The sequence below is a fragment of the Somniosus microcephalus genome, chromosome 9, assembly GCF_052327205.1.
Source record: "Somniosus microcephalus isolate GS21.2 chromosome 9, FLI_Smic_1.0, whole genome shotgun sequence".
Taxonomy (NCBI): Eukaryota; Metazoa; Chordata; class Chondrichthyes; order Squaliformes; family Somniosidae; genus Somniosus; species Somniosus microcephalus.
The window spans coordinates 52,436,763-52,454,976 of NC_140995.1; the positions used below are offsets into that span (position 1 = coordinate 52,436,763).

General features: G+C 46.7%; 1 protein-coding gene across 1 annotated transcript in view; it reads left to right on the plus strand.

Moving 5' to 3' along the window:
* Positions 1 to 1,799: 1,799 nt before the first annotated feature.
* The window catches only part of LOC147112378 (uncharacterized), a 244,816-nt gene continuing 228,401 nt past the window's right edge, over positions 1,800 to 18,214 (plus strand). Inside the window, exons 1-4 of the mRNA XM_085998167.1 lie at positions 1,800 to 1,833; positions 1,930 to 2,012; positions 2,705 to 2,758; positions 13,554 to 13,598. Coding sequence (XP_085854293.1) covers positions 1,800 to 1,833; positions 1,930 to 2,012; positions 2,705 to 2,758; positions 13,554 to 13,598 — 216 coding nt within the window. The remainder of the gene's footprint in view (positions 1,834 to 1,929; positions 2,013 to 2,704; positions 2,759 to 13,553; positions 13,599 to 18,214) is intronic.

The following is an 18,214-nucleotide window of genomic DNA, read 5'->3' on the forward strand; positions in this document are numbered from 1 at the left end:
ACAACCTTATTTTAGCGAGTACAATTTGGGACAAAGAATTGATCAAGTTCTTTGCCTTGGGAGAAAAAGAAGCTTCCTCTCCTACACCGTCTTGTCTGGACTTCACCTGTGGTTCTCCTCTAAACCATTGTAGAACGAGATCTACTTTCAAATCTGCTGTTTTGATCAGCATACATTATATGGGTCAATTTAAGCACCAAAGAATCTCTTATCAGTTTTATTGCCTTGCTTTCTTATCTCTACAACTGCCAGCATTATTTCTTCTTATCAGTTACTCAGGTTTTATAGCTTATGAAGACTTCCTTCAGTCTTGCTGACACCTCTCTCTCTGCATACATCCTGGAAAAATAGCAAAGGCCATCATCATGCATCATAAGTTTGGTCAAGCTGACTTTTTGGTGTTCTTTTACCAAGAAATTGAGGGTTTCAAGCCCATTGTTTTAGTCTTCTTTAAAACAAGTATCAAAAGTCTGTAATGAAAAGTCCAGACTCATTCAACCTCTCATAGTGTTCCTCAGAAAGAATAACACTCAATGATTGCCCAAACAGTTAATGTCCACAGTCAAATCATGCAAAGGAATATTTGATTTCTAGGACGAAACTCCTATCTTAAGAAAGAAAGAACTTACATTTATATAGCACCTTTCACAACCTCAGGATGTCCCAAAGCGCTTTACAGCCAATGGCATACTTTTGAAGTGTAGTCACTTTTGTAATGTAGGAAACGTGGCAGGCAATTTCCGCACAGCAAGATCCCACAAACAGCGATGTGATAATGATGAGATCATCTGTTTTAGTGAGGTTGGTTGAGGGATAAATATTGGCCAGGACACTGGGAAGAACTGCCCTGCTCTTTTTCGAATAGTGCCATGGGATTCACCTGAGGACAGACGGAGCTGCGGTTTAACCAAAAGGCCGCACCTCTGACTGTGCAACGCTCCCTCTGTACTACACTGGGAGTGTCATTCTGGATTATGTGCTCAAGTCTCATGGAGTGGGACATGAACCCACAACCTTCTGACCCAGAGGTGGAGTGCGACTCACTGAGCCGCGGCTGACATCTTTAAGAGACATGCTTATTCCAGGGTGAGTGATTTCCAACTTCAACGACTGGCTCATTGGAAATATGGATTACCCACCTTAAAATGCTACACAGCACCAATACCATCTATCAAACTGCCTATGATGGAGCACCTTTGAGAGGCAAGAACCTCACTGAGTAGATAATTGATATGCTCAAACAACAATTCTAATGTTTGGATTACACTAGGGTGCTTTACAATATATTGCAGAAAGGGTCAGCAGAATGGTTGTGGTGTCTGGTATCTTCACAACATAGCTGCGGAAAGAGGCATATGCACATTTGTGGAAGATTAGCAGCAACCAGTCACAGAAGGAGGCTAAGGTAGATGCAGAGTGTGATAATGAGCAGCTAGCAAAAACTCAACAGCCATGGCAGGAAGTAACATCAGTTCCCCAGGCCATGACTGTGTAGGAATTTCCTCAATGTCTACCTTTAGGTTTAATATTTTTTAATTCATTCTTGGGATCTGGGCATCGCTGGCAAAGCCAGAATTTATTGCACATCCCTCGTTGCCCTTGAGAAGGTAATGGTGGGCTTCCTTCTTTAAATGATGAAGGTGCTCCCACAATGCTCTTAGGTAGGGAGTTCCAGGTCAACGTGATTCCCCAGGAGGCTGACGACGGGGAAGGGGTCTGGAACCCCAAAGACAATGGATTAGAGGCCTGGACTAATAATCTAGAGTACGTGACTTCAAATCCCACGATAGACCTGAATCATGTCTCTACTCGGTCTTCTTTGCTCTGATGAAAGTAATTTCAATTCTCTGAGTCTCTCTTCAGAACTTAGAGCCCCACATCCCACAATCATTGCCACTTTTCACTGAACTTTTCAATGTTTTTTTGAAGATGGTGTCTGCAAAACTCTACAATATTCTGAATATGGTCTTATGGGCCCTGAATTTGCTCATGGGTTGTCTCAATCTCCTACCGTACTTTAAGTGGGTGATTGGTGGAACCTCAGCCCTGAGAAACAATAGCCATTTCTCCAGGGTTCTGCTGATATCCCGCAAAAGTTATGGTAGGAGATGGGGAGAAGCCCCATGGAAAATCAGAACAAGAGAGTTTATGCAATGTGTTTTCATAGAATCGTAGAATCTTACAGCACAGAAGGAGGCCGTTTGGCCCATCATGTCTGTGCCAGCTCTTTGAAAGAGCTATCCAGCAGGTCCCACTCCCCTGCTCTTTCCCCGTAGCCCTGCAAATTTGTCTCCTTCAACTATTTAGCCAATTCCCTTTTGAAAGTTACTATTGAATCTGTTTCCACCACCTTTTCAGACAGTGCATTCCAGAACATAACTTGCTGAGCAAAAAAAATTCTCCTCATGTCGCCTCTGGCTCTTTTGCCAATTGCCTTAAATCTGTGTCCTCTGGTTACTGACCTGTCTGTCACTGGAAACAGTTTCTCCTTATTCACTCCATCAAAACCCTTCATGATTTTGAACACTCTATCAAATCTCCCCTTAACCTTCTCTGCTCTAAGGTTACAATCTATTTCGGATGATAATCTAATATGCTTGAGATGTTCTGCAGTATTTGATAAACTGGTTGATGAAGGTTAATGTTGAAAAGTTACTTTAAGTGGCATAGCAATAACTGTATCCAAATCCTTTTCCTTCTTCAGGGTTTGCCTGGTGAAACAGGATTCAATGGGAAGTCTGGGATCCCAGGGCCTCCGGTTAGTATTTTCCTGTCACACTGTTTACATTTCTTTGATTAATTCTCATATTAAATATTAAGCAATATGTATGTCAGAGGCATTTGGGGCACTCAGAGCTGTCGTAGCACTTCTCTCCACAAAGCTGACACATGGCACCAGCCAGTGGCCCTCACTCAGCTTCCACGTATGGTTCACAGCAACAGCCTGTGCATTGGAATCAACCATAACCCAGGCAACTTGACTCCACTGACAAGACAAAGTAGATGAGAGTAACTAAAAACACAGAGATATTCACGGCCTGAAGCCTACAGAGAGAGAGCAGTCGGAAGAATTTTCATCCTGTAAATTCAATGACAGTGGAGATACTGTAGCAAGGTATGATGGAAAACCTTGGACCATCAGATGTTAACCGCTATAAGTTGCAACCAAAAAGGCCCCAGCTGCCTTCACTCTTGACTCGCCGCTGAAACCTAGCATGTGCGGTAGTGAGGTAGACTCTTGCACTCACCTTGCTCATTATAATATTCATTCGTAGGTTCTTCACGTACTTGATTAAAAATTCAGATCTGTAATGAATCCTTCGGAGGTTCTAGGAGGACTCTTGGTGCTGACTTATTTCCCACTGTTAGCTGTGGTCTAAATTGATAATGAAATGGGGCTGAATGTTTAATCTGGCGCTTGAAGGTCAGAGCGATAAAATGGAGATTGTGTAATACAAGAACTCCTTCCCACAGCCAACTCATTCCTTATTTCAATATTTTCTTAATGTAATGATTAAGCTATAGATATTGGTGTAAGATATATCTATTGTATGTTGAAACTGCTGAGTGAATTGAAACACTCCATCTCAAGGTACATTGAAACTCCCATGTTGGGCTTCATCAGTGTGAAAACCCATTGGCCCAGAATTTCCTGGAACTTTTTGGCATAACTATGCCATAAGAGTGGTGTTGCGCATTTTTTTCCAAGGAAATTCCCGCGTAACCAATTTACAGCAGTTTTACGCTGAAACATCAGTAGGTGCAAATTTCCTCGCTCGCTGGCACCAAGATATGGCTGCCAAAACCCTCTGCTGCTCATTTACATAGCCCCGCCCCAGACTAAAGACCAGCTCACGTGAGTTTCCAGCTTTCCCATCAGTAACGCCCTGGCGTAGATTTATGCCAAACTTTTAGGCACAGCACGGTTTGAAGTCGCCTGATATCAGCGCAATTGAGATTTCTGGAGTTTGGTAATGATCTTCTTTGCAATTGTTTTCAAATTTATCTAACCGAGTCCTGCACTACACTTAACCAAAGGGCTATCAGTCGCAGTGCACCCAAAATTCTTCAGACCCCCATGCCCCACAACGCATTCAGAAGGATTAAGCAGCTGGAATCACCTTCCCAAAGGGTATAGCCCCGTTCTTGCAACAGTTGAAAGTGCGAGTCATTGGGGAAATTTTAACCGCGAAACTTACCTGATCGGGTGCAACACTGGTTTCACCCCCGCCCAATTTTACTCTCATTGAAGTCAATGAATAGTAAGTAATATTGGACAGAGTGTAAAACCGAAGTTCCACCTGATCCCGTGGGATTCAGAAACAGAACCTCTGGTGTATTTTGCCCCAGCAATTTTCCAAACAAGGCAGAGTTAGGTTAAAATTAGCCCCATCGTTTTAGAATCTTGCTGCACTCCATCACACTGACCACTTGGCAGCTCTGCAAGAGCCACAGGACAAATGGGAAATAGAAATCCCCTTGTGCCTCTCCAGTACACGCGAGATTAGATGGAACATTCCCAACCCATATAGCCAACCCAAATTCTGTCTTTACCCCCCTCAAATCTGGCACGTACAAAGATTATCGTCAGGATTTTCATTCAGGAGTCAGGTTGGAGGCGGGACTACAACTTTCGGGGTTGTAGTCCCGCCTCCATTGAGATGCGGCCAATCCACGCGATTTTAACTTGATTGACCTTGTTGAGCCCGCCCAGCGGGCTCAGCAGGCCAATTAAGAGCCACCCGGCAACAGGTGATGTCACAGACTGAAATTTCATCTGTAAAGAGGTTTTGACAAATGAAATATCAGTGTTTGAAAGCTGTTTGAAGCTATCAAACACTGACAGTCTTACTTCTAATCTAAGTCCTTCTCCACGGACTCAGTTAGAAATCTCTCCTGCACAGTAAGCTGAAGGCTGTCACTTTTGACAGTTCGCAGCCATTCTGCTTTCTGTGCCAGTGAGATGATGGACTCCCGAGACCTGAAGGAAGGAAGGCTGAAAAGGTAAGAAAAGGTCATTTAAACTTCTTTAATCACTTTAGACACACCAAACACACTTACCTTTGCACTCATGCACCCATCACTCACCTGAATACCGACATCTCGACCCCTCCAAGTCCTTCAGCCTGACAGCCCGCCTCCTCTAACTTGGCGTGGTTTGGAGCCGTCAGGAATCCCACACTTCAACCTTAAAAATAGGGATTAGGCTAAAAACAGCCTGTTAACTACCTGTTAACAGGCAATTAATTGGCACTAATCCCTTCCCGCCTCGGGTAGGCGGGTCCCAGTGCGGGGCAGGTACCCGCCTCCTTTGAAACTGGCATGGAGACGGGTTTGGGTGCGGGATGGGGTTGGGACCCCTGATTTCGGGATTTTAACCCCCCACACGCCTCCAATCCCGACTCCACGGGCCAATGAAAATCCCTCCCTATATGTCACCTCCCAGTAATGTAAATTGACCCCAAACCCTCTCCCACCTTTTTAAAAATTCATTCCTGGAATGTGGGCCTCGCTGGCAAGGCCAGCATTTATTGCCCAGCCCTAATTGCCCTTGAGAAGGTGGTGATGAGCCGCATTCGTGAGCTGCTGCAGTCCGTGTGGTGAAGATACTCCCACAGTGCTGTTAGGGAGGGAGTTCCAGGATTTTGACCCAGCAACAATGAAGGAACGGCGATATATTTCCAAGTCAGGGTGGTGTGTGACTTGGAGGGGAACTTGGATGTGGTGGTGTTCCCATGTGCCTGCTGCCCTTGTCCTTCTAGGTGGTAGAGTCCTCCCAAGAGAGACATGTGACCCTGGCAGTTTTTTAACCTCATTGACTCTCTAGCTGGAGTCCCAGCAGAATGGATGTGAATCTCTCCGGCCTGTACATGGTCTGAACTATTCCCCCACCCCCACCGGCATTGTTTTGTTCCGGCTCCACCCATTCGGTGGACACTTAACCGGAGAAACAGAACCTCTGGTGTATTTTGCCCCAGCAATTTTCCAAACAGGTCAGAGCCCCCTTTGTCAATTCAAGTGGCAGAGTCTTGTGAGAGGCGAGGAAATGTTTGCGAGCCCAAACACGGTCTGACGTACCAGCACAGCATCAGTGACTTCGGCCGACCCACTCCCTGCTCCGAAGAACAAAGAAAACAAATCTACAGAGGAAAGGAACTCACTTAGGCAGCTGCCTAACTCCGACTCACAACTGAGATGGAAAGTCTCAGCTCTGACCTTCCACACCCCCAAGCCCCCACAACCAAAATGGAAACTCAGGACCCGGAGCGGGTAGGCGAGTGCACTGCAACTACCCTCCCTCACTGAAACTAACTAGTATTCAGAGAGGACAGGGCAGAGCCTTTCCCCACACCTCCGACTGAGATGAAAATTAAGCGCTTCATGAAGATAGGCCAGTTCTCTGCAACCTGTTCCCTCACAATGAGGTGAAATTCCAGGCCTCAAAAAGAGTAGGGCACCTCCCTGCCCCCTATGCGCTTGGGGCAATTCACTGTAACCCTACCCCCATTTAAGATGAAAATGCACAACCCTTATAGATAAAGGCAACTCATTTCTCTACCTCCTCCCCCTCCCTTGCTTCAGGTAAAAATATCACTGGAAACCCCCTCCCCTCACTTAGATGAAAACCCAGGGCCTGGAGAAGAACCGCAGTTAAATGTAACGCCACCAGTGCTCAGCTTAGAGGAAACCTCACTACTCCACACTGTCCCTCATGTCCCCCCCCTCATGCCTCTCTCTTTCCCCCCCCCCACTCCTCCCCATCTTTCTAACCCTTGGTCCCCGTTCCCCCTCCCCAACTTCATAGAATTTTACAGCACAGAAGGAGGCCATTCAGCCCATTGTACCTGTGCCAGCTCTTTGAAAGAGCTATCCAATTAGTTCCACTCCCCCACTCTTTCCCCATAGCTCTGCAATTTTTTTTCCTTTTCAAGTATATATTCAATTCTCTTTTGAGAATTGGGTCCAATTATCCCCCACCATCTAACCCTGTTTGACCTGAGTACTGCACTTGGTCTTGACTCTTCGCCATGGGATATTGATTCGTATTCTTTAAAAATTAAATCGTGTTCTGTTTTTCGCAGGGTTCGGTTATATGTGCGATACCTAGAAAACACTGATGTAATCATTTTCTTACTGGTATAAATTGTGTTGTGTGATCAATTTCTCTGCATTGTTTATAGTATTTAGCGTTTAATACAATTTACTGATCTAATTGACACTACCCAAAAAATATCTGTATATGATAAATATGCAGTTTATATGCAATTTTAAATCCATTAAGAAAATCTGTAAAGTTAATAACGATCAGTAAATAAGTAACATGATTCAAACTGATAGTTAATCAGTCCTAATACTGTATTTGTGATGTATTTTCAAGGCTAAAAGCAGAACAAGTAAAGTTAAAACTCATTGCTTCTGTTTCTATCAGTGTTTTTTTTATGACTGTGAAATTGAACTGGTGGGTCAATGCCCATAGTGCAGGACACTGCTGAGGTTCAGATTCCAGATCATAGAATCAAACAGCACAGAAGCAGGTAATTCGGTCCATTGTGTCTGTGCCACCTCTCTGAAAGAGCTATCCAATTAGTCCCACTCCCCTGCTCTTTCCCCATAGCCCTGCCAACCTTTCCTTTTTAAGTAGAGATCCAATTCCCTTTTGAAAGTTACTATTGAATCTGCTTCCACTACCCTTTCAGGCAGTGCATTCCACATCACAATAACTTGCTGAGTAAAACAACATTTCCTCATCTCCTCTCTGGCTTTTTTGCAAATTATTTTAAATCTGTGAACTCTGGTTATTGACCCTTCTGCCAGTGGAACCAGCTTCTCCCTGTCTACTCTATCAAAATCCTTCATAATTTTGAACAACTCTATTAAATCTCCCCTTAACTTCTCTGCTTCTAAACAGAACAATCCCAGCATCTCTCCACATAACTGAAGTTCCTCATCCCCAGTACCATTCTCGTAAATCTCCTCTGCATCCTCTCTAAGTCCTTGACATCCTCCCTAAAGTGTGGTGCCCAGAATTGAACACAGTATTCCAGCTGTGGCCAACCAAGATTTATAAAGGTTTAGCATAAGCTCCTTGCATTTGTACTCTCTGCCTTTATTTATAAAGCCTAGGATCCCGTATGCTTTTTGAACAGCTTTATCAACTCGTCCTGCCAGCTTCAAAAATTTGTGATGAATCAGGAAATAGCAATGAACTGACATTAAGCTTGAGTTAAAAAGCCTGTAGCTTGTAGGTGGAAGGGAAGATTGAGATTTATTAATTCATTTATTAATCTAGGTTATTTGTGACATAATCAGTGTCTCAGGCGCTTCACAAGTGTTCTCAGGGGATGGGTAATGTTATGAGTTCACGCTGCCAGCAAGGAGCCTTCTCCATCAGCAACACATACCAGAACTTCTGGTTCAGTCGGCCCGTGACTTCCTGACCATTAATTTAAATGCTCAGAAAATCCCGCACAGGCCCGAATTTGCGATGTTGAGTCGCAGTGAGCAAGGCTGCCCGCCACAATCAGCCATTTGGCTGTTCAGGTGAAAGTATGTCGGCTGTAAGCGTCCAGTTAGCAAAAAGGCTTAGGGTGTTTCAACCCAGTTCACAGTGAACTTGTACTCACAACACAAAAGCTGCCCTTAATTTTGCATTTAAATAGAAAACTCACTCAGCCGAGCCACGGAATGGCTAATGTGCGAAGTGGAAATGTCAACTGGCACAGTAAAGAGGTGCTGTTTAGGGTTAGGGCCAAGGCACACTGCTGGGACCAATGGATGAAGCTTTACATATGAACATATGAATTAGGAGCAGGAGTAGGCCACTCAGCCCCTCGAGCCTGCTCCGCCATTCAATAAGATCATGGCTGATCTGATTACTCCACATTCCCGCCTACCCCCGATAACTTTTCACCCCCTTGCTTACCAAGAATTTATCTACCTCTGCCTTAAAAATATTCAAAGACTCCACTTCCACCGCCCTCTGAGGAAGAGAGTTCCAAAGACTCACGACCCTCTGTGAGAAAAAATGTCTCCTCATCCCTGTCTTAAATGGGCGACCCCTTATTTTTAAACAGTGACCCCAATTCTAGATTCTTCCACAAGAGGAAACATCCTCTCCACATCCACCCTGTCCAGACCCCTCAGGATCTTATATGTTTCAATCAAGTCACCTCTTATTCTTCTAAACTCCAGCGGATACAAGCCTAGCCTGTCCAACCTTTCCTCATAAGACAACCCGCTCATTCCAGCTATTAGTCTAGTAAACCTTCTCTGAACTGCTTCCAATGCATTGACATCCTTTCTTAAATAAGGAGACCAATACTGTACACAGTGCTCCAGATGTGGTCTCACCAATGCCCTGTATAACAGAAGCATCACCTCCCTACTTTTGTATTCAATTACCCTCGCAATAAATGATAACATTCTATTAGCTTTCCTAATTACTTGCTGTACCTGCATAGTAACCTTTTGTGATTCATGCACTAGGACACCCAGATCCTTCCGCATCTCAGAGCTCTGCAATCTCTCACCATTTAGATAATATGCTTCTTTTTTATTCTTCCTGCCAAAATGGACAACTTCACATTTTCCCACATTATACTCCATTTGCCAGATCTTTGCCCACTCACTTAACTTATCTCTATCCCTTTGTAGCCTCCTTATGTCCTCTCCACAATTTACTTTCCTACCTATCTTTGTGTCATCAGCAAATTTAGCAGCCATACCTTCGGTCCCTTCATCCAAGTCATTTATATAAATTGTAAAAAATTGAGGTCCCAGCACTGATCCCTGTGGCACACCACTCGTTACATCTTGCCAATCAGAAAATTACCCATTTATGCCTACTCTCTGTTTCCTGTTAGCTAGCCAATCTTCTATCCATGCCAATATGTTACCCCCTACACCATGAGCTTTTATTTTCCGCAATAACCTTTGATGTGGCACCTTATCAAATGCCTTCTGGAAATCTAAGTTCAGTACATCCACCGGTTCCCCTTTATCCACCGCACATGTTACTTCCTCAAAGAACTCCAATAAATTGGTTAAACATGATTTCCCTTGCACAAAACCATGTTGACTCTGCCTGATTACTTTGAACTTTTCTAAATGCCCTGCTATAACATCTTTAATAATAACTTCTAACATCTTCCCTATGACAGATGTTAAGCTAGCTGGCCTGTAGTTTCCTGCTTTCTGTCTTGCTCCCTTTTTGAATAAAGGAGTTACATTCGCTATTTTCCAATCTAATGGAACCTTCCCCGAATCTAGGGAATTTTGGAAAATTAAAACCAACGCATCAACTATCTCACTAGCCACTTCTTTTAAGACCCTAGGATGAAGTCCATCAGGACCCGGGGACTTGTCAGCCCGCAGCTCCAACAATTTGCTCAGTACCACTTCCCTGGTGATTATAATTTTCTTGAGTTTCTCCCTCCCTTTCATTTCCTGAGTTACAGCTATTTCTGGGATGTTACTTGTATCCTCTATAGTGAAGACCGCTGCAAGATACCTGTTCAATTCAACTGCCATCTCCTTATTTTCCATTATTAATTCATCAGCCTCACTTTTTATAGGACCGACGCTCACTTTGTTAACTCTTCTTTTTTAAATATCTATAGAAACTCTTACTATCTGTTTTTATATTTCTAGCTAGCTTTCTCTCGTACTCTAATTTTTCTCTCCTTATTAATCTTTTAGTCATTCTTTGCTGTTTTTTATATTCTGTCCAATCTTCTGACCTGCCACTCATCTTTATGCAATTATATGCTTTTTCTTTAAGTTTAATACTATCTTTAACTTTTTTAGTTAACCACGGATAGTGGGTCCTCCCCTTGGAATTTTCCTTTCTTGTTGGAATGTATATATTCTGTGTATTTTGAAATATCCCCTTAAATGTCTGCCACTGCAACTCTATTGACCTATCCCTTAACCTAATTTGCCAGTTCACTTTAGCTAGTTCTGCTTTCATGCCTTCATAATTGCCCTTATTTAAGTTTAAAATACTAGTCTTGGACCCACTCTTCTCACTCTCAAACTGAATGTAAAATTCAATCATATTATGATCGCTGCTACCTAGGGGCGCCTTCACTATGAGGTCATTAATTAATCCTATCTCGTAGCACAATACCAGGTCTAATATAGCCTGCTCTCTGGTTGGCTCCAGAGCATGCTGTTGTAAGAAACTATCCCGAAAACATTCCATGAACTCCTCATCTATGATACCTTTGCCCATCTGATTTTTCCAGTCTATATGCAGATTAAAATCCCCCATGATTATTGCTGTACCCTTCTGACAAGCTCCCATGATTTCTTCCTTTATACTCCATCCTACCATGTGGTTACTGTTAGGGGGCCTGTACACCACTCCCACAAGTGACTTCTTGCCTTTATTATTTCTCATCTCTACCCAAACCGCTTCTACATCCTGGTTTCCTGAACTTAGGTCATCCCTCTCTATTGTACTAATACCATCATTAATTAACAAAGCCACCCCTCCACCTTTTCCCACCTTCCTGTCCTTCCTAAATGTCATGTACCCTTCAATATTCAGGTCCCAATCTATATCATCCTGCAGCCATGTTTCTGTAATGGCTATCAGATCATATTTATTTATTTCTATTTGCGCTATCAGTTCATCTGTTTTGTTTCGAATGCTATGTGCATTCAGATGCAGAGCCTTTAGTTTTGTCCTTTTATTATTTTTGTAACCTCTAGCCTTATCTGTTGATTTACTCTTAGATTTGTACTCTCTATCCCTTCCTGTCACGGTCTGTTTATCATTTCCCATATTAATACCTTTCTCTATTGCCTTTTTCTAATCTTTGAATTATCACATCTTCCCAAATTTGATCCCATGCCTCTGATATTTAGTTTAAAGCCCTCTCTACCACCCTAGTTATACGACTCACCAGAACACTGGTCCCAGCACGGTTCAGGTGAAGACCGTCCCAACGATACAGATCCCACTTTACCCAGTTCTGGAGCCAGTGCCCCAGGATTTGAAACCCATTTCTCCCACACCAGTCTTTGAGCCACGCATTCATCTCTCTAATTTTATTTACCCTATGCCAATTTGCTCTATTAGAGCTAGGCCATTCAGCGGTGATGTCAGGAAACATTCCTTCACACAACGGGGAGTGGAAATCTGGAACTCTCTCCCTCAAAAAGCTGTTGAGGCTGGAGGTCAATTGAAAATTTCAAAACCGAGATTGATAGATTTTTGTTAGGCAAGGGTATTCAGGATTACGGAACCAAGGGGGATGGATGGAGTTAAGATACAGATAAACCACGATCTAATTGAACGGCACAACACAATCGAGGGGCTGAATGTCCTCCTCCTGTTCCTATGTTCCTACGCTATATTTGACCTGGAGGTCCTTCATTAGGGCCCTGAGTGAATGAAATGGTAAGGGTTCCATTTCCCAGTGCTACAAGCCTCACCAAGGATTACTTTCCGACTGTGCACTGGTGGCAGAGAGCCTTGCCCAATCCAACACCTAACGGAAAACTACTAGCGTGCCCGCAAATTTCTGATGTGCACTACCAGCAGGTGAAGTACCCCGCTGTGAGCGGGCACTCGCCACCAAACAAAAACTCACAGTAAGGATGTGAGTGGAAAGAGAGAGAGAGTCTGACATATCCCTTCATTCAATATCACATAATTGTTACAATATATTTCAATGTGCTTGTCTATTTGGAGGTCTGTTTTTTTATTCGTTTCTGCGATGTGGGCGTCACTGGCAAGGCCAGCATTTATTACCCATTCCTAATTGCCCTTGAGAAGGTGGTGGTGAGCTGCCTTCTTGAACCGCTGCAGTCAGTGTGGTGAAGGTACTCCCACACTGCTGTTAGGGAGGGAGTTCCAGGATTTTGACCCAGCGACGATGAAGGATTGGCGATACATTTCCACTCAGGATGGTGTGTGACTTGCAGGTGGTGGTGTTCCCATGCACCTGCTGCCCTTGTCCTTCCAGGTGGTCGTGGGTTTGGGAGGTGCTGTCGAAGAAGTCTTTGCGAGTTGCTTCGGTTCATCTTGTATATGGTACACACTGCAGCCACAGTGCGCCGGTGGTGGAGGGAGTGAATGTTCAAGGTGGTGGATGGGGTGTCAATCAAGCGGGTTGCTTTGTCTGGATGGTGTCAAGCTTCTTGAGTGTTGTTGGAGCTGTACGCATCCAGGCAAGTGGAGAGTATTCCATCACACTCCTGACTTATGCCTTGTAGATGGTGGAAAGGCTTTGGGGAGTCAGGAGGTGAGACACTCGCCGCAGAATACCCAGCCTCTGACCTGCTCTTGTTGCTGTGGTCTATACCTTATGTCTCACATGCCCATCCACTCAGAAATGTGAAGGGTGAGCTGCTGGCCTGGAGAAGTCTCAGTCTGACCTCCATTCAGTGCAGGAGTGGATATGAAGTGAAGGTGGGGTATTGATTTTCCACTTTATTGATTATTTCTTAGTTGACAATGCTCTGTTTATACAACCCATACATGAAATGCCTAACCTTGATGTAGTGCCTAATTTACACTAATTCCTGTCTTATACCTTTGGCAGGGTCCACCTGGAAAAGACGGCATTCCTGGTAAACTTGGGTTAAAGGTAAGTTTAACTTTACTCTTTCAAATACTGTTGTTGCCTTATGTTAGTTACAATGATGGAGAAGTGTCATCCTCATTTTAAAGTGATTTTGGAAGGAACGTAAGCCGCTAAATTCGGCTCCATAGCGCCTGGTTTTTCGACGCTATGGGTGCCGATTTGGGTCCAAAATGGCAACATGGAGCACGCGCACACTTCTGATGTGGGCCGCGTGGGACGCCATTTTGGGTAGGTCGTTAGCACAGGCGCTGAGAGCGTGCACCAGAACTACGCAGAGTACGCAGATCGTGATGTCAATCTGCGTGCATTGCTGATTTGACGCCAATGCTGCCATTTTTGACCTCAATCCTGGAGCTAACACCCTCTCTTAACCTCACACAGCTCAACATGCGTTCAGCAGCAGGAAGGACCTCCCACCAGTGCTATTTAAAGGAATCATCACCTGCTTTCAGTTTAGCTGCTGATGGATTTCTACTGGCTGTTGGTGAATTTATAGAGGTCTTTCTTGGTTTGGTGTTGTGGTAAACCACTGTATTGTATATTGCCACCTCTGGGTGGCGCTGTGTATGGAGGCATGCCTCAGCTGACTCCACCCACCACTGTGTGGGTTTCGTTCAGACTTGTTCAGTCACTCACGAAGAAGCATGGTCTCTTCTTAGCTAATAAAAGCCTTATTCATCTCTTCTTTCGACTCATCATCTCTTCTTCGACTCATCACCTTTTATGAAGTAATTGATAAGCGTATCAATTTTATTAGCTAAAAGTTAAATGGCGACACCTGAGGAGCAACAACAGCAACGGATACAGCAGACATTGCTGAGAGCCCTCAGACCACCACGCCTGGACCTCGACCCTCAAGATGTGGGTGCATCAGCCAAGTTTGAACACTGGCTGAGCTGCTTTGAATCCTTCCTCGCAATCTCACAGGTTACAGAGGAGGATCACAAACTGAAAATTTTGACCGCCCAGGTGAGCCATCAAGTATATATGCTAATCCGGGACTCTAATACGTACGTGGCGGCCCTCGAGCTACTAAAAGGGCAATATACGCGCCCAGTGAACACAATTTACGCCCGACACCTCTTGGGATCCCGCAGGCAGCAACCGGGAGAATCGGTAGGGGCATTTGCACGGGCGCTACTGGCACTCTGCAGAGACTGCGATTGTAAAGCGGTAACGGCTGTGGAGCACGCGCAGGGACTCGCCTGTGATGCCTTCGTCAGGGGCCTCCAGTCAGACCACACCCGGCAGAGACTGCTAGAAAGCAAGGAACCCGACCTGAAGACGGCCATTGCCCTTGCGCTCTCGTTAGAGGAGGCCCACCGAAACCTCGAGGCATACCCCCGTAACGGCGCCGAGACATGGCAATCGAAACCGTGGGACACGGGACCGCCGCCCCCGGCACCAACCGCTGCAGCGACCCAACCGAGACAGCAGCCTCCGGTAAGAACTGCTTCGATGCCCAGTAACCAGGCCCAAAAATGCTATTTCTGTGGCCAGTTAAAACATCCCAGAGCGCACTGCCCAGCTAAGACAGCTACCTGCTCGGGCTGCGGGAAGAAAGGCCATTACGCTAACGCCTGCAAGGGGAAGCCAGCCAGCAGCGCAGCGTGCGGGCCGTGGGAGCAGCCATCTTATCCGCCATTTTGTGTACCCCCGGCCGCATGGCATCCGCCGCCATCGTATCCAACGCACTCCACCGCCATTTCGTCACCGGAACCGACCACCGTCTCGGCGGATGACTATAGTGACTCACTAAGCCACATACTGGCCTCCGTGACGCTGGATCAAGGCCACCCTCACCATCTATCCAGCTCCATGATGGATATCGCGGTAAACGGCCGCGCCACCAGTTGCCTGATCGACAGCGGGAGCACAGAGAGTTTCGTCCACCCCGACACGGTACGTAGCCACTCCCTCACGATTCTGCCAACGCACCATCGCATTTCTATGGCGTCCAAGTCCCAGTCAATGGACATCAGCGGCTACTGTGTGGTGACCCTGTCAGTAGGGGGCACTGAATATCAAAAATTTAAACTGCTAGTCCTGCCCCGTCTTTGCGCTGCCGTCCTGCTAGGGTTGGATTTTCAGTGCCACCTTAAGAGTGTCACACTAGCATACGGTGGACCCCTCCCCCCACTCACAGTCTGCAACCAACAACTTTTAAATCGCCCGCTGCAAACCACCTGCAGCCTTTCCACATTAAAAGTCCCCCCCCCTCCCCTGTTCGCTAACCTCACCCGCGACTGTAAACCCATCGCTACCAAAAGCAGGCGGTACAGTGCCGGGGACAGAGCTTTTATCAGCTCTGAGGTGGAGCGGCTCTTGAAGGAGGGCATTATCGAAGGTAGCACTAGCCCCTGGCGAGCCCAGGTTGTAGTCGTTAAAACCACTGCAAAACGCCGCATGGTAATCGACTACAGCCAAACCATAAACCGGTACACCCAGCTGGACGCGTACCCCCTCCCTCGCATATCTGATATGGTCAATCAGATTGCGCAATACAAAGTATTCTCCACCATCGACCTTAAGTCAGCGTACCACCAGCTGCCCATCCGCCATGAGGACCGCCAGTATACTGCCTTCGAGGCAAACGGCCGCCTCTACCACTTCCTTAGGGTCCCCTTCGGCGTCACCAACGGGGTTTCGGTCTTCCAAAGGGAGATGGACCGAATGGTTGACCAGAACGCGCTGCGGGCAACCTTCCCCTATTTGGATAACGTCACCATCTGCGGCCACGACCAGCAGGACCACGACGTTAATCTAGCAAATTTCCTCCGTACGGCCCAACGGCTGAACCTAACGTACAATAAGGAAAAATGTATGTTTCACACCAAGCGCCTGGCCATCCTCGGCTGCGTGGTGGAGAACGGAGTCATCGGGCCCGACCCCGACAGAATGCGCCCCCTAATGGAGCTACCCCTTCCCCACTGCCAAAAAGCACTGAAGAGATGCCTGGGGTTTTTCTCCTACTACGCCCAGTGGGTGCCCCTCTATGCAGACAAAGCCAGGCCCCTCATCAAAGCCACCTCCTTCCCCCTGACACCAGAGGCGTGTGCAGCCTTCACTCTTATCAAGAACGATATCGCGAAGGCCGCAATGCACGCGGTGGATGAGTCCATCCCCTTCCAAGTGGAGAGCGATGCCTCCGACTTCGCCCTAGCCGCGACCCTTAACCAGGCGGGCAGACCCGTGGCCTTTTTCTCAAGGACCCTCCAGGGCCCCGAGACGAGACACTCCTCCGTCGAAAAGGAGGCCCAGGCTATTGTAGAAGCGGTGCGTCACTGGAGGCATTACCTGGCCGGGAAACGATTTACCCTGCTCACTGACCAGCGTTCAGTAGCTTTTATGTTTAATAATAAGCAGAGGGGTAAAATCAAGAACGACAAGATCTTGAGGTGGAGAATCGAACTCTCCACCTACAATTATGATATCTTGTATCGACCAGGGAAACTCAATGAGCCCCCAGATGCCCTATCACGTGGTACATGCGCCAACGCGCAGAGTGATAGGCTGCAGTCCCTCCACAATGACCTCTGCCACCCGGGGGTCACCAGGTTTTTCCATTTTATCAAATCCCGTAACCTGCCCTACTCCATCGAGGAGGTCAGGACCATGACCAAGAGCTGCCAAATCTGCGCCGAGTGCAAACCGCACTTCTATAGGCCGGACAGAGCAAGCCTGATCAAGGCCACCCGCCCCTTCGAACGCCTGAGCGTCGATTTTAAAGGGCCCCTCCCCTCCGCTGACCGCAATGTGTACTTCCTCAACATAGTTGATGAGTACTCCCGTTTCCCCTTTGCCATCCCTTGCCCAGACATGACCAGTACCACGGTCATCAAGTGTCTGAATGACATCTTCGCTCTGTTCGGGTTCCCCAGCTATATACATAGCGACAGGGGCTCATCGTTCATGAGCGACGAACTTCGGCAGTACCTGCTAACAAGAGGTATCGCCACGAGCAGGACCACCAGTTACAACCCCCGGGGGAACGGCCAGGTGGAAAGGGAGAACGCGACGGTTTGGAAGGCAGTCCTCTTAGCACTAAAATCTAAGGGCCTTCCGACCTCCCGCTGGCAGGAGGTCCTCCCTGCAGCGCTCCACTCCATTCGGTCACTGCTTTGTACTGCCACTAATGCGACCCCTCATGAGAAAATGTTCGTTTTCCCCCGGAAGTCTACATCGGGAACCTCGCTACCGGCATGGTTGACTTCTCCTGGGCCCGTCCTACTGCGGAGGCACGTGAGGACGCATAAAACGGACCCCCTGGTCGAGCGGGTGCACCTCCTACACGCCAACCCCCAGTATGCCTGGGTGACATACCCAGACGGGCGGGAGGACACGGTCTCCATACGAGATCTCGCACCCTCGGGTACCCCTGAATTACCACCGTTATCCCCCTTACCACCGTTATCCCCCTTACCACTGTTATCCCCCACCACCCCTCCCAACCCAACCCTTGCAGACGGCATGCCAAAGCCCCAGGAATCTTCGCCAACCACCCAGACACCAGACCCGACGTCGGATGCTGTAACACCACCGCCGCCACCACGACGATCAGGACGTCAGACAAGGCCTCCTGATAGACTTAACTTGTAGTACCCTTCACCCCGCCGGAC